Source organism: Panthera pardus, unplaced genomic scaffold (assembly GCF_024362965.1).
Source record: "Panthera pardus isolate Hobbes unplaced genomic scaffold, ASM2436296v1 HiC_scaffold_8, whole genome shotgun sequence".
Classification (NCBI taxonomy): domain Eukaryota; kingdom Metazoa; phylum Chordata; class Mammalia; order Carnivora; family Felidae; genus Panthera; species Panthera pardus.
This window is the reverse complement of record NW_026527013.1, coordinates 25,156,627-25,179,687: the sequence shown is the minus strand read 5'-3', so window position 1 is coordinate 25,179,687 and position 23,061 is coordinate 25,156,627. Positions and strand designations below refer to the sequence as shown.

Sequence of the window (23,061 nt, the reverse complement as noted above, 5' to 3'; positions counted from 1 at the left end):
ACGTACCACAACCAGAATTAAGAAGACATTTACCTGAAAGACCATCACTGTCTTGAGTGGTCCAACCAGGATAAAATACCATAGTCTGCACTAATTTCTCTATAAAATGTAGCCCTTTGGCTTTCCTCGTATTGCTACAGTTGTCTTCATAGGTAGAGCGAAGTAAAACAAAACAAAAGAAATAAAAGGAAAGTGTTGTTAGCAAGATGCCCTGGGTTGAGAAGTAAGACATTAAAATATTTGGGGCACCTGGATGGCTCAGTTGGTTAAGCATCCAACTCTTGATCTTGGCTCAGGTCATGATCTCATGGTTCATGAGCCACCCAGGTGCCCCCAAATGTACCCCCTTTTAAAGTAAGCTCTATACCCAATGTGAGGCTCAAACTCATCACCCCAAGATCAAGAGTCATGTGTTGCACCGACTGAGCTAGCCAGACACTCCTTGAAACATATCCTTTATACATAAGGAGGCGCTACTGTAATAGCTAATTAGAGTATTTAATAAGTGCCAGATTCTCTGCCAAACATTTTATGTAGTACATTAATTTAATGCTTCAATTTTGTGAGAAGAGATTATTATCCCCATTTTACAGATGAGAAAATGGAGGCTCAGAGACAGTAGAGAGTAGGTAGCCTGGTCGAAGTCCCCCAGCAAGAAGGAGAGGGAGCCACTCTTGGAGCCCCAAGTTGGTCATACCTCAGACACTAGGCTCTTGGCCCCACATAGTGAGTGCATGGGCAGCAAAGCAGTCTACATATTCACTTCTGAAACCCATACTCTTAGGAGTTGCTCTGGAAATGGTCACTAATCCTCTTCTCAGGGTGGTAGAAAAAAGTTGTATTCATTTCCATGTGGTGGGAAATACATTCTGCTGCTGACCCTGAGGTTATAAGCTCCTGAGCTTATTCTGTTTGATTCCAGCCACACATACACTTCTGAAATTTGAGATCATTCCCTAAATGCATCTTGAATCCTGACTTGTTGCTCCTCCTGTGGGCATTTCTCCATGTGGACAGTGTTTCTAACTTTTCTTCCCAATCTTTCCTTCAGTTGTAACCTCCTTCCAGCCAAGAAGCTGTCCCTCCTGTGTCAATGGTTTCTCTCCTGCTTCACACCCACCCCTGGCTTCCCATTGGTCCCTCCACAGAGGTGGATGGTTGTTGGTCAAGGTCGTTCCCCTGGCATCTGCAGGATGGGCTGTGCTTCTTAACCACGCGTGCACACACTGTGCACAGACCTGGCTCACATCAGGGGTCCAAGGACTGAACACACTATAGATAACTCCTCCCAGCCCTGTTAGGAAGCCCAACTGTGTACCTTCGTGTCTTGGAGATCTGTAGAACCAAGTACGTGTTTCTTACTTGGACTTTTGCTGACAGTGCAAAGAACTTGATTCCTTTTTTTTTTTCTTTAATAATTTCTTAAGTTTATTTGTTTTGAGAGAGAGCGCACAAGTCAGGGAAGAACAGACAGGGAGAGAGAGGGAATCCCAACCAGGCTCCACACTGTCAAGCACAGAGCTGATGTGGGGCTCGAACCCACGAACCGTGAGCTCATGACCTGAGCCAAAATCAAGAGTCAGACGCTCAACCAATGAGCCACCCAGGCTCCCCAAGAACCTGCTTCTGAACACAAGAAATGGGACACCTGGATGGCTCAGTCAGTTAAGTGTCTGACTTCAGCTCAGGTCACGATCTCACAGTTTGTGAGTTCGAGTCCCGTGTTGTGCTCTGTGTTGATAGCTCAGAGCCTGGAGCCTGGAACCTGCTTCGGATTCTATGTCTCTCTTTCTCTCTGCCCCTCTGCTGCTTGCACTCTGTCTCTCAAAAATAAATAAACATTAAAATAAAAATTAAAACAAAAAAAAAAGAATGCCCTGGATTGACAGATTCACTCTGATCCTTTTTCTTTGCCTATGAGGCTTCTAAATTTGAGATCCTACTAAGCTGGTCCCTCCCACAAGAAACCCCCAGGCTACATTCTCCCAGAAGCATGTTCTTCCCTGTTTAGCGGGGCTTCTCTCTATATGCGAGGGGCTACATCCTCTGAATCTAGAGTCAGACACATCTGGTTATGAATCCCAACTTGGCTGTGTGACTTCTCACATGTGGTTTAACCTCTCTGCAGAGGTTAAACAGATGAGGTTTTATCTCATCTGTAAAATGGGGTAATAATAATATCCCCCATTATACCATAATATTATATGACAATATTTTAAAAAAAATTTTTTTTAACGTTTATTTATTTTTGAGACAGAGAGAGACAGAGCATGAACGGGGGAGGGTCAGAGAGAGAGAGGGAGACACAGAATCCGAAACAGGCTCCAGGCTCTGCGCGGTCAGCACAGAGCCTGATGCGGGGCTCGAACTCACGGACAGCGAGATCATGACCTGAGCCGAAGTCGGCCGCCCAACCGACTGAGCCACCCAGGCGCCCCATATGACAATATTTTATGATACAAAGTTACATTATTTTTTAAAGTTTATTTATTTATTTTGAGAGAGAGAATGCCCGCAGGGGAGGGGCAGAGAGAGAATCCCAAGCACGCTCTGTGTTGTCAGCACAAAGCCTGATGCAGGGCTTGATCCCACAAACCATGAGATCATGACCTGAACCAAAGCCAAGACTTGGACGTTTAACTGACTGAACCACCCAGGTGCCCCCAGAGTTATATATTTTATTTAAAAGTATATAATGCTGGGGTGCCTGACTGGCTCAGTCAGTAGAGCATGTGACTCTTGATCTTGGGGCAAGCCCCACTTTGGGTGTAGAGCTTACTTTAAGTAAATAAAAAAATATTTTTAAAATAAGTATCTAATGCCATTATAATGTTTTATATATTTATATATATATAATATTGTAACACATGGCACCATTATAACACTATTTGTATGTCATGTATTAGCAGAGTACTGTAACATAACATAATAACCTGTCTTATTGCGAGACTTAGATTATGTAGGCAAAGTGCCTGGCACAGACCCTGGCACATCCCTGGCATAATAATCACTGCTGATTGTTGTGATCATAATTTTCTGTAAACCACACCATATAAAACAGGGGAACATTCACTTGCAATGTTCTAGTATATGTTGTTGCTTTGGAAGCAGTGAAGCTCATCAAATCATTAGGAGAGCAAAACCCAATTATAACCGGAGAGAGGAGGGAGCAGTATCCAGGGAGATGTTTTGTTAAATTCTAAGTTTTTTTCTTCCCAAAGGAGAAATGCTTTTTTAGAAGAACTTAGACCAACATGTTACTTAATAGAGAAGAGTATTAAATCTAAATAACCACCCACATGCTCTGTTTGTCTTGAGATGTTATTAGCCTGGGTTTTTATTGTTGTACGTGTGGGTGAGGAGGAGGGTGAGGCAGGAGTGGGGCTGGATATAAAGATACAGCAGGTGGGAGTTCCCATCTGTTTCGGTGAGTTGTCCCAGCTTTTCTGTGTCAGTCCTGTGCCCCTGGTCGAAAGCTTTTCTTTGAGCCAGAATTTGGGAGGAACGGGAGGGGATCTGTGCTGACACCTTTTAGAACTTAGCAGTGATAGAACTGGATTTAGAACCCTCATCTCATCTTGACCATGTTCTGGGTATTATTTCTTCTGTTTTGCACATAAGAATATGAAACCTCGTGCTTAGGGTCACACAGCTAGTAAAACACCATGGGATCTGAGATTAGACAAATGAGATTAGAATCCTGATTTTACCTGCATGCATCACTTAATATCCCTAGGTCTCTGTTTTCTTACCTATTAAATGGGTACAATGAGAACCCTAGCTTGCAGTGTGAGAGTCAATGAGATTAACTCTATGAAGTATTAGCATGTGCTGTTTTAAGTACTCCATAGACATTAGCTGCTGCTGTTATTATAATTACCTTGCATATTGCTTATCTATCTCTTTCCTATGGTAGAGCCTATCAAGACTTTTCCTCAAGCCTGATACGCTGCAGGGTGCAGTGGTCACTTCTGCTTGTGTTACTGCTGACTATGGCACAGAGGTCGAAGTAAAGTGTGACTGTCACGTGAAAAACCAACACCACCTCTTTGGTACATCACTGACTAAAACTCCAGGGAAAGTCCAAGATGGACGTTTCTCAGGGATGCTTTTCAGTGAGGTGGTACCTCATGCAAACATGAAATTTGAATTTCCATGTTGACAGACACAGCTTTTTTGGGAGGAGTAACTTATTACTCCACAAACACATTGTAAAAGGTGTCCCTGTGGGCGTGTTGGCAGCTACAACATTGGATTCACTCTTCAGGACAGAAGTGAGGTGTTCCTGGTGTGCCTAAAGCTGCCCAGCCACACCGCTGCTTCTTTCCATCCCTGTACTGTGTCCCCACCTCCTGTGCTGACCCCACTGGAGCCCACCTCTGTCACATCTAAGGAGATTGCTTCACGTGGAGGGATTAATAGGTGAGGAAACCAGTTCCGACTGGTTAGGCAGCAGCTACATGTCCTGTGGACGGTCCATGTACCGTCCCCCTGAAAGTCTGGAGCTCCCGTGTGGCCTGCACCAGGGAGAATTCCAGGCTCGGCTGGAGCTGTAAACACCACCTGATGGCATCTGTTTGGGAATTGTTTGTGTGTGAGAAATGAAGATCAAGATAGGGAGCTTGGTCTGGCTTTTTTATTGCATCCAGGTTGACTTTTAGATTAGATTTTATTTTTTTAAGGGTGAGGGCTTGACTATTTCTAAGGGACTCTGGAGCTTTCCTCTTGGGGGACTAGGAAGGGGTTTGGAGTGTGTTTGGCTGCTATGGATGGCCGAGCTGTAAAAAGCCTGGCTGCTGCGTCTGCCTGGGCCATTTCTCCAAGCATCTCTCTCTCTCTGTTTCTGATAAAGCTACATCGGAAGTGGGTGATTTCCTCTGAGTCTCTAACCCATGAGTAATGAAACACATTGTCTTGTCTTTTCTCCTCTTCTAGGCCTAGGCGGATTCTGCAAAACAGCTTCCCTATGTTCCCCTCCCCTAGAGCCTGGAATTTCAGAGGGGTAAGTGTTTCCCGGGAGTGCTCCCTGCTGCTCTATACCCCATTCTGGCTGCTCCAGAGAGGATGCTGTTGGGGGTGGCTTTACTAACCCATCTTCGCCAAGAAAGCTGGGTTTTAGCATTTGGAGGAATCACGGTCGGTCGTATCAGCAGCTGTGGCTCAATTAAAAAACGTGAGTGGCCCAGTAAGCGCCCGCCAGTGTCTGTTTGCCCTGGAAGGTCTCGGGAAAGCACCTGATGAAGAAGCCAAGTCAGGGTTGATGGGCAGAGGGGGACATTGTGCCCATTTTCTTGGGAACCTGCAGGGGCCCAGTGCATAATGAAGAAAAAAGAAATCGGAAATGTACAGTCTGTTAATATGTAGATTTACGACTTCATGGGGAGCTTTGTTTTCCAGAAGAGAAGCCTGTAAGCTCTGAACAGATTTTAAGGGGAATCATAAAAATCTCCCAATCATAAAGCTACAGACCCTTAGAAGTGTAGAAAGGGTCAGATATAACCTCCTCTTGATGCAAAGTTCTCTACCTTAACATAATAATAATAATAATAATAATAATAATAATAATAATAAATAATAATAATAATAATAATAAAGTACATGGAAGCCTGCTGTGTGCTAAAATGAATTCTAGCTCTGGCCTCAGGAAGAAGACCCTGGCCTGTGTAAAGAATGCTCAGAGCTCTGTTTCACGACCTGGCGTTTGCATGTGTCATTCCTTCTGCCTAGAGCACTTCCTGTGCTGTCCAGCCCTGCACTCCTACACACACTGAAGCTGCCCCACCGGCTTCTTCCCTTGGGTCTAAGTCTTGATATCACCTCCTGTGGGAAGACAAGAGCTGAGGCTCCCGTAGACCCCTGCACTCTCTTCTCATTGATAGGATGAGATTGTTAGTTAGTGCTTACTAAAACGTTAAGATTGGAAGCTCTAAGCATCAGGTGTGGAGGAGAAACCTTGTATTTCTCTCTTGTTCACTGCTGTCTCTCTGGGCCTAGCACATACATGCTTAATTAATTTGTTGAATGTATAAACAGATCTTTCACATCCATCAGACACAAAATCGACTTCAGGTTGTGTTTCGAGGTCATGTCTTTGGTCTTTTCAGCACTGTTTTTACTAGTTCAATTCACCTTTAGTATCTTACATAGATCTCAGCCATTTTCCCCAAGTGTCTTACTGAAAATAAATATAGATCATGGCAGTATTTTAACTAAGGGTACAATATGCTTTTCACCAAGTACAAAGAGAAATGCGTTGACCTCTTAAGGAGATGTGCATGTCTTACTGAACGTAAACTGTGTGTCTCCTAAGTTGTTTATGGTTTTGTGAATAAGGTCCCCATTTCTCCAAGTGTGTTCACTTGGATGATCATAACCATTAGGTGGAAAAAAAACCTGTGTGGTCAAATAACCTTGGGGCACACTGAGAGCACCTAATTAAATATGTTCACCACTGTGAGACTTCTCAGAGCCTTTGATGTGTTGCCGTGCTTAGAGACTACATTAAAGAGAGTTGATGGAGTTGGTGGCATTTCCCCATTGCCAATAAATCCTTTGTTGACAAGGCAGTTTGTACACACTTGGGAATAGTTGACATTTATTGTCACTTTTGAGCTATAGAGAAATTGGACCTTCTATGAGCAAGTTGGCCTATTTGAAGGCATTTATTTTCCCTCCCTCTCTGGTGTCCCTTCAGCACACCCTAGCCTTCCTTCTGTTTCAGCAGTGGTCACTAGTCAAGTACTGGGGTACATCTAGGGTGACCAACCACTCAAGTTTGCCTGCGATTGCCCTGGGTTTAGCACTGGAAGTCCCAGGTAAACTGGGACAATTGATTACCTTACCTGTGGCCATAAGACCTCTTCAAATGTCTTCCCTTGAAAAATGCTTTGTAAGTTTTTGAGCGCAACTCTGTTTTACAGAAATTGCTGCTCAGAGGAGCCTGTTAGATACACACTTGGTTTAAGTGACCCTTTGATACTCTCACCCCTGCATGGTAGTATTTAAAATTAGGGAATCACTGCAGAAGAACAAACAAACTGTCCCTGGCTAACTGCAACCAAATAGATGACAGAATCTTTTTTTTTAACATTTATTCATTTTTGAGAGACAGAGTGCAAGCAGGGGAGGGGCAGAGAGAGAGGGAGACACAGAATCCAAAGCAGACTCCAGGCTCTGAGCTGTCAGCACGGAGCCTGATGCCGGGCTTGAACCTATGAACCATGAGATCATGACCTGAGCCAAAGTCAATAGTCAGACACTTAACTGACAGCCACCCAGGTGCCCAGCTGTGGTGTTTATTTTGGTCCCGTGTCCTTGCTCTGATTTTTCCTGGCCCATGGGGCTTATTGGTAAAGTTAGACAAGCTGACATCAAGATATGCCAGAGGGAGATGGTCTGGGGCCTGATAATTGCCAGATTGGCCAGATTGATCTGTCTCCCTCTTGGAACATAATCATCCGTGACATCGAAGGGTTAGGAGGGAACCCCACCAAGTGGAAACACCCTTACTCCCAGCCAGGCTATGCGTTGTAACCGTCGTTATGGTAATTGGAAATGAAGAACGAGAAGCACCCAGAATGCCAGAATGAAGACATTTGAGGCATTATCTAGCTGATACATTTTCTATAATGAAATGTAACTCCCAGGCTTGTTAGACTGAGCTATGCATGCTGTCCTAGGGCAGGGCATGTTTTTTGTGAATGCTTTATTTTCTTCTTTATTAAGAAAGGAAGTTTTTAGAATCTGTGTGCTCGTGAATTTCCCATATTTATATGCATGGCAGAGGAAACTATTGTAAGCATTTGTAATTCCATTCCTGTTTGGCTTATAAAGAATAAAGATCCTGTGTCAGTTTGCTTATGCCCTGGGCATTTGTAGATTTTGGGGGTGGGGTAGGGAGAAGTGTTGGGGAGAGATGGATGGTAAAAGGCAAGGGGAAAAGGAACCACATCACTCTGGATGAGAAGCCAAGTGGGAGACATGTGAGGGCTAAGGAGGGAGCCGGGGACAGGGCCCGAGGGAAGAGAGGGAGTGGTTGGCATCTTAATAAGGAGTCTGGAAAAAGATGAGATGTTTCAAAATAATTTTAAGGAAAATCTCACTGAATGAATTGTATTGTAACCCCCTCCTTGTCTTCCCTGGAAACATTCACTCCAGATCTACATTACTCCTCAAGGCATTGGGAGTAGGGTTTATGGTTTTCCTTTTGGGGGGTTTGGGATTTTTGGCTGAGGAGAGGTTCAGGAAGAGCTGGTGGCCCTTGGATGACACTCTTCCTACCTACCAAGTGATTTAGCCCTTTTAGAAATCGTCGTTATTAAGTGCAGGCTGGGTTTCTTGGTTCCCACGCTCATCTAAGGAGACAGAGGCCCTTGGTGTTACCAACCTTCCTGATTCCCCCATCTTCCTGGGCAAGGGGTGATGCCGTGTCTGTCTCTCACCAGACCCATGGGTGCTGCACATACACTCATGGAGAGAAGCCAAGAGGATGGTTTGGGTGGGGGCAGTTCTAGAGGGAACATTATGAGTAAAACCAGAACAGAATGATGAGAATAAGAAGATGGGACCCTGAGAGGTGGGACCCTGGAGTACTGTTACTAAGTGCTTCCATCAGGTGCTCACTGCACATCTGGTCCCCATCTGATTGGGACAGTGCTGAGCTCAGAATTTCCACCTTCCTTATGCAAATATTTGCTACAACTCCTCCAGTTAGCTGAGAGAGGGAGGGAGGGAGGGAGGGAGGGAGGGAGGGAGGGAGAGAGAGAGAGAGAGAGATACAGGAAGGAAACTCTCCCTAGGAGTGTGAAAATATCAAGAGCACAACTCCTGCCCTTGGAAATACTTAGCAAGACTTACTATTACGTACAATGCATTGTTTAGGTGTCACAACTGAGATTTCAATTAAATATCAGCCAGATTCCATGGCTGTGCTTATCTTGTCTCTTTCTCTAAGTGCCTGTTCTTTACTCCTGCCTAGGCTATTTGGGAAGAAATTTCTAGACTCTGAGGCTTTGGAAGAAACTTTGGACATTGTAGCTGACCTTTTAATTTTCAGTTGTGGGAAACAAGGCCTCGTGTATTAGTGGGGACTCTTTTGGTTACAAGTGATAGAAGCTCCATTAAAACTGGCTCAAGTGGAAGGGGAGATTGTTTGCCTCATGTGACTGAGGGAAACTGAATGGGTGGGCTTCAGGGTATCCAGTGGTATCCAGGGGTGCTCTCTCCCAGCTTTGTTATTCCTGGGGTATGGATCTTATCTTACATACTCCATGTGAACTGCTTTGGGAAGAGAGGATGACCACAAACAACTACTCCTTTCCAGAGAAAAGAAAGATGCTTTTGATTCCAGAGTCTATGTATGAAATCCCAGCGTAGGACTCTGATTGCCCTGGCTTGGCAAATAGTTATACCTTGGCCAGTCATGGTAGTCAAGAAGATCAGACAGGCCTTGGTCACCTGTTCCTCCTGAGGGAGCTAGGTGGCCAGGGTTTTGTTACTGGCCACCTAGGGGTAGAGAAGCCACTTGAGGTAGAGAAGGGTCATTTTCTCCAAGGCCAAGTTTGCTACTGTTACAAAAAGGGGTCTGGTTTCTACACAGACAGGAAATAATGGGGACCGCTCCTAGGGTCACTCGAAGTAGAGGGATCAGAATTAGAACCGTATTTCCAGGCAGAGGGTCCTATGCCTGCTCCATGCTGCCTTGACACATCCCAGGTCCTGTGCTTGGAAGGAAGTGCACAAAACTCAGTGTAGTTGAATGTTTCTTGAAAGCCAGGCTGAAATGTTCCAAAATTCACAACTCAGTAGAGGGATGGTCAAAACATATCTGGCCAGGCCAGTGTTTAATGTGACCTTACTGTGTCTACCCTGCAGAAGAAGGCAGCACAGCTTTCTCTTTTCTTGCAGCCTCAGTTTGTACATTTACTTCCATTTATTGATCATCAGCTCCAGGCCAGGCTATGGCAGCCCTGCATGGTAGATATATTTATTCCCATTTCAAGGTTGAGGAAACTGAGCCTCACCATGTGCTAGCTTGCCTAAAATCTCAGCTGTGGTAAGTGACAGAGCCAGGATTTGAACCCGACACTGTCTGTCCCCAAGCCATTAGAGCATATTGCCTCTTTAAAACAAGGCTGATGACACATACTTTTTCTTCAAAGGAAATTAGACATGAAGATTTTTTTTTTCAAATGCTAGAAACAAGTTGAGTATTCTACGATAAACCTTTTACTGCCCAGAATCCCTTTAAGTTCCCTTCTCCTCCTTTGGGCTTAATTTTTTGAAGTTTATTTATTTATTTTGAAGAGAGAGGGAGAGAATCTCAAGCGGGCTCATGCTGCCAGTATAGAGCACGACTTGGGACTTGAACTCACAAACTGTGAGATTAAAACCTGAGCTCGAAATTAAGAGCTGGACCCTTAACCAACTAAGCCACCCAGGCACCCCGGACTTTATTTTTTAAAGGTTTAACCTTCGCTGCTATATTTATGAAAAATATACTTTGCCTTTGTAATGATGAGTACAATTGTAACAGTTCCCTTAATCCTAGGGAATTAGCCCGTAGCATTCACTTAGGTTATACCAGGCACTGTGTTGAGTGCTTTATGCTGATATTACTTCCCAGAAAAATCCCAAGATAGATGTTGTTTGAGCCTCACCCTCATTTTACAGATGAGGAAGTAGAGTAAACATACTCTAGAGTAAACAGTTTTCTATCACTGCATAACAAATTACTGCAAATTTAACAGCTTGTAACCACAACCCTTCACTAGGTCACAGCTCCACAGGTCAGAAGTCTGGGAGTGATGTGCTGGGTTCTCTGCTTAGGGTCTCACCAGACTGGAATCAAGGTATCGGCCACAGTGGGGTCCCATCTGAGACACAGAGGCCTCTTGCAAGCTTATTCAGCTTATTGGGGGAATTCAGTTCCTTGTGGTTGTAGGATGAATGTCCCCGGTTCTTTGCAGGTTGTCAGCTGGGGGTGGCTCTTAACTCCTAGAGCCCCTTCTCAGTCCTTCCATGTGTTGTCTTCCATCTCTGAAGCCAGCACGAGAGAATCTCCCTCACATCAAATGCCTCGTATGCTTCACATCTCTCTGACTTGAGGAAGAACCCAGTTCCTTTTAAGAGCTCACCGGATTAGATCACCACCCAGATCATCTTCCTTTACATGATCTAAAAGTCAATAATTAGTAACGTAGCCATGGGGTGATACTTCATCACATTCTCAGATTCTGCCTGCACTCAGGGGAGGGGATTGATTATACAAGGTGTGCCCAGTAGGGTCTGGGGGCTTGAGGAGCCTTGCTATAATTCTGCCCACTGAAGAGAGGTTTAAAAGTGGAGGGGTGTCTGGTGGCTTAGTCGGTTAAACCTCCAACTCTTGATTTTGGTTCAGGTCATGATCTCATGGTTTGTGAGTTCAAGCCCCGCATCGGACTTCACGTGGACAGTGTGGAGCATGCTTGGGATTCTCTGTCTCTCCCTCCTCTCTCTGCCCCTCCCCTGCTGGCCTTCTGGTGCCCCCACTCTCTCTCTCTCTCTCTCTCTCTCTCTCTCTCTCTCTCAAAATAAATAAATAAACTTAAAAAGTGGAGCAGGTTGCTCAGGGTCACATGACAGGTAAGTGGTGGAGGTGGGATTCTAACCTCAGCTCACCTCATTCCAAAGCCCATGTTCTTTGCCAGTACCTTTTGGGAACTTCTCTTCAGTACTAAGTTACTAACTTCCCTCATATACAAGGGACTCTTGCAAAGCAATAACACAAGTTTGAAAACTCAACAGGAAAATAGTTGAAGGATATGAGTAAATAGCACAGAAGAGAAAACACATATTACAAGTAAACAAAGTCAAGTTGTTCATTCTAACTCATACTTTAAACATATTTTTAAATGACAAAAGAAATAAAAAAAGGACACTGACATAATGTGTCACATTTATTTAGCTCTTATAATATGTTAGCTACTGTTCTTAGTCCTTTGCATGTCATCACACCCCCAACAACTCCATCAGACAGATGGACTATTATTATGCCCATTTTCCTGATGGGCAAACTGAGACCCAGGATTTTAATTACACAACTCCAAGGTCTCATAGCAATAAAGTGGTAGATTCTGCTTTGGAACCCGGACAGCCTGTGCTCTCAGCCACTTAATTGTTCAAAGTACAGATGGTGCAGAAGTATATAATGTAAAACTCCATGTTTAGGATTAAACCAGGATTAAAGCAAAAAAAAAAAAAATAACAAAAATGAAACCCCCTTTATAGGAAGAGAATATATTCTTATATACACAGAAAAATGTCTGAAGGAATATCACCATTGACTGACAACCTGTTGCTGTGGTAGTTACATGTTTTTGGTAATGTCTGAATTTCCGGGGGAGAGAGAGAACACATATTGCTTTTATAATTAGCAAAAACACTAACACTTATATCAATTAAAATCAAACACCCTCCACAACGAAACCTTCCGTAAGCAAGAGGAGGCTTATTTTAAAACCTCCTGGGGCTGGGGCGCCAGGGTGGCTCAGTCAGTTAAGCATCTCCCTCTTGATTTCAGCTCAGGTTGTGATTATCCAGTTCGTGGGTTCAAGCCCCACATTGGGCCCTGTGCTGAAAGCATGGAGTCTGCTTGGGCTCCCTTTTTCTCTGCCCTTCCCCTGCTTGTGCTCTCTCTCTGTCTCAAACAAGTAAACTTAAAAAAATATACAAAAGCTTCTGGGGCTTAGAGAACATCAGAGTGCATCACTGAACATGTGTTGTGGCAAAACATCTAGGGGCTGATCAAATCTGGGCACACAGAAGAGGCAGGCACCTGCTGAGCTGGGCTGCAAGACATTTGCCCCCACCCTGCCTCACCGTCCTCACCTCCCCACCCCCAGTGGTCAGTCTAGAGGCTGCCTCTCAGGGTGAGAAGTTTTACTGCCCACCGCCTCTGGCCTCTGGACAGCCAAACTCTTGAGTTTGGTGGACAGTCCTTGGCAGTCATAACAAAAGCCTAAGTGGTGAAAAGGCACAGGCTTTGAGGGTGCAATGCTGATCGGAAACTTCAGACAAGACACATTCCATAGTGTCAGGTCCTTATCGGCAGAATGGGGACAATAATGCCATCTTCTCAAACCTTGAGACTTGGTTATAATGGGTGTAAAGCGATCTGAATAATAATGCCTCCGTGTAGTTAAGTGTGCAGAAAATATTGGCTCCTTGTAATCAGAGTTCTCTTACACCTGAAATGACTTTCCTAAATATGTGTGTTTAAGAAATGCCTTTTCTGTGTGCGGTGCCCCCTCAAAAGGAAAAACTGACTGTGTCTGGTTTCCGCTTAGCCCTCTTGCCTCGTTTCCCTTCAGGCAGTGGAGAAGCCAGCTCGAGAGCAGCTGCTGACACCTGTGAGGAAAAGTCCCCGTCGTCTTCAGTCTGCTGACGACAATATGCCAGGCAGACTGAAGCTCAGTTTTAGATTCGCAAGTAGTTTCTTTTTTTGCTCACATGTGAGGTCTGTGGGACATAGGGGCTTCTCTGACAGTAGCACAAATTCTGAACTTTGGAGGCAGAATTTATAGATGCCTTTGCTTATTTTATGTAGTTATCAGTTCAGTTATTCCCTTTTTGTGTTCCAGCATGGTGCAGGGTAAAAGATAATTTTGATTGACTTGGTTTTCTGGGTTAAGAAATCTTAGATGCAGGTAACGGAAACTCAACTCAAATTAGCTTCAATAAGGAGAGTTGTTGTTGTTGTTGTTGTTGTTGTTTTTTAATTACAGAGGTCTGGGGAGTATCTTGTGGAATACAGCAAGGCCTTAGAAGCCACTGGAACCAGGCACCAGGAGCCTGGGAGGGTTTCCAGCTCCTCTGTTTTTGCTGCATTTTCTCTGCAGACTGACTTCTTCCATTTTTCTGTGCTGTGGAAATGCAACCATCTGCAGAGACCAGCCTCTTCTTGGCTCAGAACCAAAATTGCTAGGGAGGGGTTTTGATTGGCCCAGCTTGGGTCAGGTGGATACTCCTGGACCAATCAGCAGTGGCCATGGAGTGGGGTCCTGCTGTACCACTGTGTTGGCTCCTATGCTAACTATAGTGATGTAGGGAAGAAGGGGGCAGCTTCTGGAAGAAGGTGGGAGGCACTAGGCGGATACTAACCATTCTTATCTGCAAAAGTCTCCCTCTCCTCCTATGGTAGAGGATAGTCATCCTGATTCCCAGGGTCTGGCCCTCAGGTGGACAAAACTAACTCCTTTTCTTTAATATTGGGTAGGAGGAAGCCGTCCTTGTAGTTATTTTGGTTTTTGTTTGTTTACTGTTTATTTATTTATTTCGAGAGAGAGAGGGAGCAGGGTAGAGGCAGAGAAAGAGGGAAAGAGGGAATCCCAAGCAGGCTCCACACGACCAGTGCAGAGCCTGACCCAGGGCCCAATTTCATGAACAATGAGATCATGACCTGAGCCAAAATCAAGAGTCACACCCTCAATTGACTGAACCACCCAGGTGCCCCTTGTTGTTTTGTTTTGTTTTGTTTTGTTTTGTTTTGTTTTGTTTCAACCATGACAATCTGATCTGGGAGCAAGAATAGACTACTCATAAGACATAAAATGTAAGTTTTCTGGATTCATTGAAATAATAGCAGATTCTGGAAAATTGTGTTCTGAAATGGCTTATGGCTGTTTCTATAATATTGGAAAGTGTTGGAGCTTAGTGTTGGGCTTTAAATAGAAAATAGCCCAAATATCAGCCTCCATATTGCTTTGTAGTTTGTCAAAGTTATGACTTTTCATGGAGCTTTTTATCTTTCATTATAATCAAATTTAACCTTTCTTACACAAATAGTATCAGGGCAGTGATCTTGTCACCTTCAAAATGTCCTGATGCTATTTGCAGATGTGGGAGGTGATGGTAATGTTGAGAGCCAAGGGGATACACCTATTTGGAAAATCCCTTTCCTGAAGCTGAGCCCTCCCACTCAGTTTTCCTTTCCCCCTCCCTGTTAGATTTTATTTTATGTTTCCTGCCCACATGAGAAACTGGGGATGGGAATTAAAACCTTTTGCATGGGTGTTGGTAAAGGTCTGGTCACTGACTTTTCTTCTCTCCTGTTGACTTCTTCCTCTTCAGAGTCAATGGCCTGTTTAATGGATTGAACTTGGTTTAGTTCATTGTGACTCTAAACAACACGTCCCTCCCACCTGGCCTTTCAAGTGCTCAAATCACACTGTCCATTAAAACAATTGAAACGCACAATGAGAAGCAAAGGGTAAAAGATGGAGTAAATGAACACACTGCAGAGAGGATGTAGGCAGGATGGAAGGATCTCACCTGAATCCAGGCGTCCACAATGCCAATATATCCTTTCTCTTTCTCTACTGCATTGGCCTTCCCTACTGATGATGTGGTTGATGATGATGATGCAGAGTTGAAGTTCAAGCAAGAGGCCCACAGACTGAAGGTGCCCTGGGCCAAGGAGACAGACTTCTTTATCAAAAGACTCAGGGACAAGTATACCTGGCCAAGGATACCAGTTTTTTGGGGAAGAGAACACACGGAGCCAGAATAGGTATCTCTAATGGGGTAGTCAGATTAAAGTCTTATGTATGTTAAGTGCTCATATGTATTTAGTGCCTCTGTATATTTAGTACCTCACCAGTCTCAGGCATACTTAGCGCATAACAAACATTTAGTAACCACGTGCTTCATGAATGTCAGGTTCTTTTGTTCCCTCCACCCTTTCCTATCTGTTTGCCATACACATGTTCTACCTCCTAACCACTTATTTATATTTAAAACAAACTGAAATATTTCTATTATTGAAGATAAGTCTTACAAACTTACTTCTCTTCAGTAATTGAAATAAATATTTTCTAAAAGCATTGCTTCTTACAACTTGATTACATAAGACCCATTTTTAGATGTGCTGCCCTACATAAGCCTAATGATGAAAATTCTTCTTTTACTTGGTTTTCAGGCCTCCCACATTTGTTCCCCTACTTAGGCTCTCTCCTGCCATTCAGCTCTGGAAATCTCAACGAACACAACTCCCGGGCCAGCCTTTTTGTGCGTGACTATTATTGCTGACTTCCACAAGGTGCTGGCAGTAAAACCAGCTGGGTTTGATGCTGCAGTAGCAACGTGGACCACCAGTGCCCTGACCTGGTTAAATGCACATTCAGGAAGGAGGAAATGTTCTGTGCAGAACGCTTCCAATACACGATGTGTTTTTGTATCCTTAGGGCTGATTTGACCTAACATCTCATTTAGAAAAAAAAAAAAAGAGAAATGTGGCTGATAACTTTTTTTTAGGGACAGATGAAGATTTATTTAAAATCACAGCTCTGATTTGAGGAAGGTGCGATGGCGTGGTTACAGATATGCATTTCATTAACACTGGTTCAACTAAACCTGTTCATTGAAAAGGGGCTGGGGAGAGAACTTATGGCTCATTATTAGATGGGATGGTGAACCTGCTGTCCTCCTTGTCAGTCCCGGTGACGAGATGGCGATTCCAGACCTTGTTGTGGGCTTTTTGGGTAGCATGCTCCCTGAAAACAAGCCACACTTACCAGGGGCTAAACTGAAGATGTATGTACAACATTCGTTCTAGCAGTGGAGTAGGAACCATTGAGTGTGTTTATTGAGAGAAGGGATGTCAGGCTTTACCTGGTACCTTTTTAAGGGGTTTCCATGATTATTATTTTTCCTCTGTGTGTTATTTTTTTCAACTTTTTGTTATGAAAAATTTCAAACATATGGGAAGTTGAAATATAACTGCAATGAAGGCCCACCATCTGAAATCAACAATCACTAATTTTTTGCTCTATCTAGCTGTCTATAGATGTTTGTACAGTTTGGATTTATTTTAATAAGCCATTCAATTGCAGATTCCATTACCCTTCACCTCTAAATACTTCAATATATATGTCCTAAGAATAAGGAGGTTTTATTACCATAACATCAATATCACACCTAAGAAAGTTATTAATAATTCTCTAACATTTCCTAAGATTCATTCCACATTCAAATTTCTGCAATAGTCTTATATAGTTGGTACTCCCCTCAAAACCATTCAAAAGTCATGCATGACATCTGGTTGGATTTTTTTAAACCTAATTGAGGACTACGATTTTATTTTGTTACTATGTTTTTTAGTCTTTTTTATTCTTAAATACTCCCCTCATCACCTTTCCCCTCTTTAAAATGATGTTGACCTTTTGAAAAGACCAGTCCAGTTGCTTATGGAATGTGTCTCACATTTGAATTTATCTGGTTGCTTCCTTATGATGTCATTTAACTTATTCCTCTGTCCTTTATATTTATAAAGTGATAAGTCTAAAGACCTAGTTTTGGGCAGGAAAACATGCTAAGGGTTGCCAGCTACTTGGCGCGTTAAGAGGCACACAGCGATGGGATGTTTGTTATAAACGGTGCTAACTTGCCAGACAGGATAGATGCTGGGGCCTAGTCTCTGGGGAGTGATTCCACTGTAGATTCCTTGGTGGATATTGTTAATTAATTAATTAGTTAATGTCAATCCTCCTTTCTGTATTTTTTAAAAAAATTTAATTCCAGTATAGTTAACATCCAGTGTTATGTTAGTTTCAGGTGTACAATATTCAACCATTCTGTACATCACTCAGTGCTCAGCACAATAAATGTACTCTTAATCCCCTGAACCTACCCCTCCCCCCTCCCACCTGCCCTCTGAGAAGCATTAGTTTGTCCATGGTGGATGTTTTAGGCAGAACTTTTGGAAAAAAAACAAAAAAACAAAAAACAAACAAAACAGACACTTGTTCCACTCCCTCCAGAGAAGTGCTCTTTAATTAGAGAATATACAGTTGCAGGAACCCAGGATTTATCTCTGTGGTTGGTTTCATTTTTCCTTTCTCTGCCTTCCCCTTCTGATGTGTAGGTCCTGCTCCCAGTGTCTTCTCCATGCATGTGGCACTTTGGGGTGGTCTGACCAAACCTGACATGATCTCTCCCCCACAACTCACTGGGGAGTCTCAGGTGCCCCATCCCCAACTTCCTAAGAAAATTCTGATCACATCAGGTTGTCTTTCTTGGACTGGACCTCACAGGTGATGGGCAGGCTGCTGGCCAGCTCTTAGAAGGACTTCCCTCTCCCTTGGTCCAGTCGTGTGTGGCCAGGGGGTCAGGATCAAATGGATCTGCCATTCACCAGTGTTGGTAAGTGACTAACTTCACTGAGATTCAGAGTCCTCACCTGAAAATGTGTCTAGCTCATTGGGTTCTGATGAGGATTGAGTGAAATAATTCATATCAAGCATTTAGCACCGGGTCTATGAGATAGTAAGTGCTCAATAAACACTTTTTTCTCCTCTGCTACTACGACTTTTATGTTCACTCAGCAGGAACTGTGGGCAATGCTGGGGACAGTGGGGCAGATTCCCTGGAAAGAGAATGTGAGGAAGGTAACACCAAAACATTTCCAGGATAGTAGAAAAACTTTCCATTTATCTACGATTTTTCCATGTTATAGAGTGATCATTTCAGGCCCTGGCTTGTGGTAGACAGAGTCTGGAACATTTGTTTTTTGCATGTATGTGCCATTAAGCAAACAAACAAAAAACCCCGATATACTTGATGTATATGGGAATATGCACTGATTTAGAGGAGGAAAGAAAATTTCTTACATAAGAAAACTAATGAATGAATTTCAAATGTAGTCTTCATATATTCTTGAACATTCTAATGTATTCCTTCTGACAGGTATTGACTAAAGTCAATACAATACCTGTGAGAAGGAATACATAGTAATTATAGTAATTATTCTACAGTAATTCAGATCTTATGTATCTTGTGAAGTTTGGCAGGGGGTTTAGTTCTTAATTTATTTTGCTAGCATCTCTCTGTGAGGGGTGTCTCTCTGTATTGTCACAGACTGGTACATCGAACTGGCTGTTCTTGGCTTCTTAACTATGTCACCTTAGTTGCCCAAAGAAAATATCTAACAAATGTTGACATTCTTCTCATGTTTGTGGTTTTGATTGCATTTTTATAACTGGGAAAAATTAGCATCATGTTTTGAAGGATAAAATATTATTTTGATATTGAGGAAACATTTGAAATCATTGACCTCAGCAGGTCAGTCTAAAGATTGGAAATTTTTCAAGGTGTTGTTTTTCACCTACAGATTTAATCAGCCTTTTAAAAAGTGGTAATTTGGGGAGTGCCTGGGTGGCTCAGTGGTTGAGCATTGGATGCTTTATTTTGGCCCGGGTCATGATCCCAGGTTTCATGAGATCAAGCCCCGCATCAGGCTCTGTGCTGGGCATGGAGCCTGGTTCAGATCCACTCCCCGCCCCACCTCTCAACAAGTGGTAATTTGAAACGCTAGTGAGGGTATTGCAGGATGGATTCTCTCGCAGGTGTTTAGTGGCATTATTATTTGATCATCTTTCTGGAAAGCTGTTTGTGTCAAGAACCATAAACGTATTGGGGCGCCTGGGTGGCTCAGTCGGTTAAGCGTCCGACTTCAGCTCAGGTCACGATCTCGCAGTCCGTGGGTTCGAGCCCCGCATCAGGCTCTGGGCTGATGGCTCAGAGCCTGGAGCCTGCTTCCGATTCTGTGTCTCCCTCTCTCTCTGCCCTTCCCCCGTTCATGCTCTGTCTCTCTCTGTCTCAAAAATAAATAAACATTAAAAAAAAAAAAAAGAACCATAAACGTATTTATGGCCATTGGCCCCAATAATTCCACTCCTGGGAATCTATCCTGCAGAAGCCACCAGACATGTGGATTAAGATTTATGCACAGAAGTGTTTAGTGCAGCAATCATTATAATGATAGAAAGAAGTGGGAAAAGTCTAAATGTCTTATAATGCGGGGCAGTTGGTGAGTTGTGTCTTATCCTTATGAGCATGTATTATGGAGCCATAAGGGGTTGTTGAGGAAGAGTGTTATTCAATGAAAAATGTTTAGCATGTTTTTAAAAGCAGGAAATAAAATTGTATATAGAGTAATGATTCTGCTATAAAAAAATTAAACATGCCAAAATATTAATAATGATTTCCTCCCAGTAAGTGAGTTTGAGGGGACATTGTTTTCTTTGTTTTGTTTTTTTCCAAGTTTCTACAGGGTGTGTACATATGTAATTTTCATAATCAAGAAGAAAAATTGAGGTGAGGAGACAGATATGTGAACTGTAATTTTGGAGTGGAGTTTTAGGTTTAAAGGTTTAAGAAGAAAAATCATCCCAGTAGGCCACAGGAATAAATCGAAGTCAGAAATTCAATGAATTTGCCTAAATCCTGTGGTTACTTAAGATGGAATTTTAAAATAAGGCATCTGTTTATGGAGGAGTTTCAAATGTGAGAACTGGGCGAAGGTGAACTTGGAGGAATTTTGTCTTCCTTTTCTAATAACAACGAATCCATAAATCTTACTTGGATGTTTGAGAGGGGAGGAAAGCATCTTAATAAGAATGAATACTATGTACTCAGCCAAGAAAGAAATCATCTCCCAAAGAGTTAATATTCCAAAGAATTAATAGGTAACTCAATTGCTTCTTACTAAGTTGGGGTCTATTATGTTGATGGGTTCTGGATGATAGCTTGGGACACTACTTTGGAATATCACTTTGGGAAAATTAGAGAAAAATGTTTAATATGGCAACCTGTGTATTCTTTCTCTTTGGTTTAGTTTATTATTGAAACTCAGAGGACTACAGATTGCAAGGTTGGCTTAGTAATTTGGGGGTCAAAAAGATACTGGCTTTTTAAAAATACCCTTCCCCCTGCAAAGTATTTTTGTTGTCTTACAAGAGTTAAATTATTTGTTTTACGAGTAATTAAAATCAAACATGTTTTTCTTGGGCCATACCTTTGCCAGGCATGTATGTTTGTCGCCAAATTCTAAAACTTCTCAAGGAAAGAAAAAGCTTGAGTTTTAGACCAGAATAATGCTTTCAAGTCTGCATTATTGGTGCAAATGGGCAAGATTGACTGTTCTTGAAATGTAATAAAACCTGCTGCCTATTCTTATGGTCTTGATGTCATATCTTTTTTCCTTCTTTTTAAAATATACTCATCTCATTATCCAGAGTGACTAAGAGGCTCTGCGTATGTGCCACTAAAATACTTGTCCTCGATTCGCTTTTCCTTTTGTTCTGATATCCATTGCTTAGGAAGTGACTTCTCCATCTTGTTTCATGAGTCATTCTGACGTGGTACACCAAACTCCCTCATCGATCGTGCCTCCTACTTGAATATCATCCCTCTAATAAATGCTCATTTCCCTTCCTTGTCCACTTGCATTTTTTTTTTTCTATTTTAGAGTTTTGGCTTAAAGACTAATATTGCCTATTACATCTCTTGTGTGTTATTTTATGTTATTTAGTGGTATCAAACTTCTTTAATATATTACGAAGTATTTCCACTAGCCAACTCAAAGGGCAAATGTCAAAAAAGTGCATAAAAATGGACAAGTGGACAAGAACAGGAAAGAAACAAAATCCTTACTGTGAAATAGTAAATAGACAATGCAAGTAAGTGAATTAATTTGGTTTTATTTGTTCTAGTTAACTTCCAAAAATTGGTATCTCCATGTGTGTTTCTGGAAGAAACACAAAGTTGGCTTTCTGGGTGTTCTCTCCTTAGCTGCCTTCTGTTTCTTACACTTAACACTGGTTTTATTTCTACAAGAATTCAGTCTCAAAATCTCTGGCTTGGCAATGGGAGGAGATAAAAACATTTTTACCTGTTAGTTATGTTTATTTAAACAAACTCATGCAACTATTGTTGCTTACAGTCACTGGGCTTATTTCTGCCGGCCTGGCAGAGTTTATGTTGGCAATGGTAAGGAGATGCTATCAGCAATTCATTGTGTACTGTTTGTGTAACGGGACTGGAAGCCTGCTTCAGCCAGTTTTTTTAAAAATGCATCGGATTAGTTGAATGATTTTATTAAGGTGCCTGTCTGGTTAGGAAGTTGCAATCTGTAACTGATGACGAAGTGCTCGAGTCCCTAAGAGACCCTCAGCCACAACTGATAGACTGGGTTAACAGGTTACTCAGCTTCTAGAACATACCATACCGGCAGTGGTCTGGCCACCCTGCTGAATGGGAGACAAGCATCAGTGAATGAGAACATTGGCAAAGGCAAGATCCCCAGCTATGTTGTCCTTTGATGCCTCAGGTCCTTTGAACCTTAGAGGATCCAGGGCTATTCCAGAAACTTCAGCCAATGGAAGATCTTCTGGGTTTTCCTTAGTTAACAGCATTTAACAACGTTTTCCTTGAGGAACAGTCATCCTGTTAACCACCAATGAGATAACTTGAAACAGGAACCTTAAAGATACCTAGTGCTTGCGTTTACTTCTTTGCTCTTAAAGTGAAGTCACTGCTTGACTCCATGACCATAGAAGCATAGAAAATATGAATTTTTTCAGCCTAAGCCACTAGCATGTCTCCCAGCAAAGATTCTCAAAGTGTGGTCCATGGGGCAGTAGCAGAAATAGCACCTGGGAGCTCATTAGAAATGCAGACTCTTGGAGCACCTGGGTGGCTCAGTTGGTTAGGCATCTGACTCTTGATCTCAGCTCAGGTCATGTTCTCAGGGTCGTGAATTCAAGCCGCACATTTGGTTCTGCGCTGAGTATGAAGCCTACTTTAAAAAAAAAAAAAAAGGAGTAGAATCTCAGGCTGTACCCCAGACCTGAATCAGAATGAGCATTTTAACAGGCTCCTCAGGCTCCTCAGCTGATGTGTGGCACAGGAAGATTTGAGAAACACTGTGATTATTTTTTTTTTTTAACGTTTATTCATTTTTGAGAGACAGAGCATGACTGGGGAAGGGGCAAAGAGAGGGAGACACAGAATCCAAAGCAGGCTCCAGGCTCTGAGCCATCAGCACAGACCCTGATGTGGGGCTCTAACTCACGAACTGCGAGATCATGACCTCAGCTGAAGTCAGTCGCTCAACCGACTGAGCCACCCAGGCGCCCCAAGAAGCACTGTGATTCTTAGGGCAGTCTACATTTGGCTTACAGATACTGTCAGCGCAACAGAGGTTTCATGTGAAAGTCTTCGGTCAGGATTGGGGGGTTATGGAAA

The 23,061-nt window shown here is 42.8% G+C and overlaps 1 protein-coding gene across 2 annotated transcripts in view; it reads left to right on the top strand.

Annotated features, from left to right (window-relative positions):
• The window catches only part of ARHGEF3 (Rho guanine nucleotide exchange factor 3), a 305,569-nt gene that overhangs the window by 91,703 nt on the left and 190,805 nt on the right, over positions 1-23,061 (top strand). Inside the window, exon 3 of one of the 2 annotated variants that reach the window (XM_019469998.2) lies at positions 4,936-5,002. The exons of the other annotated variant lie outside the window; for it this stretch is intronic. Coding sequence (XP_019325543.1) covers positions 4,936-5,002 — 67 coding nt within the window. The remainder of the gene's footprint in view (positions 1-4,935; positions 5,003-23,061) is intronic. 2 annotated transcript variants of the gene reach the window in all.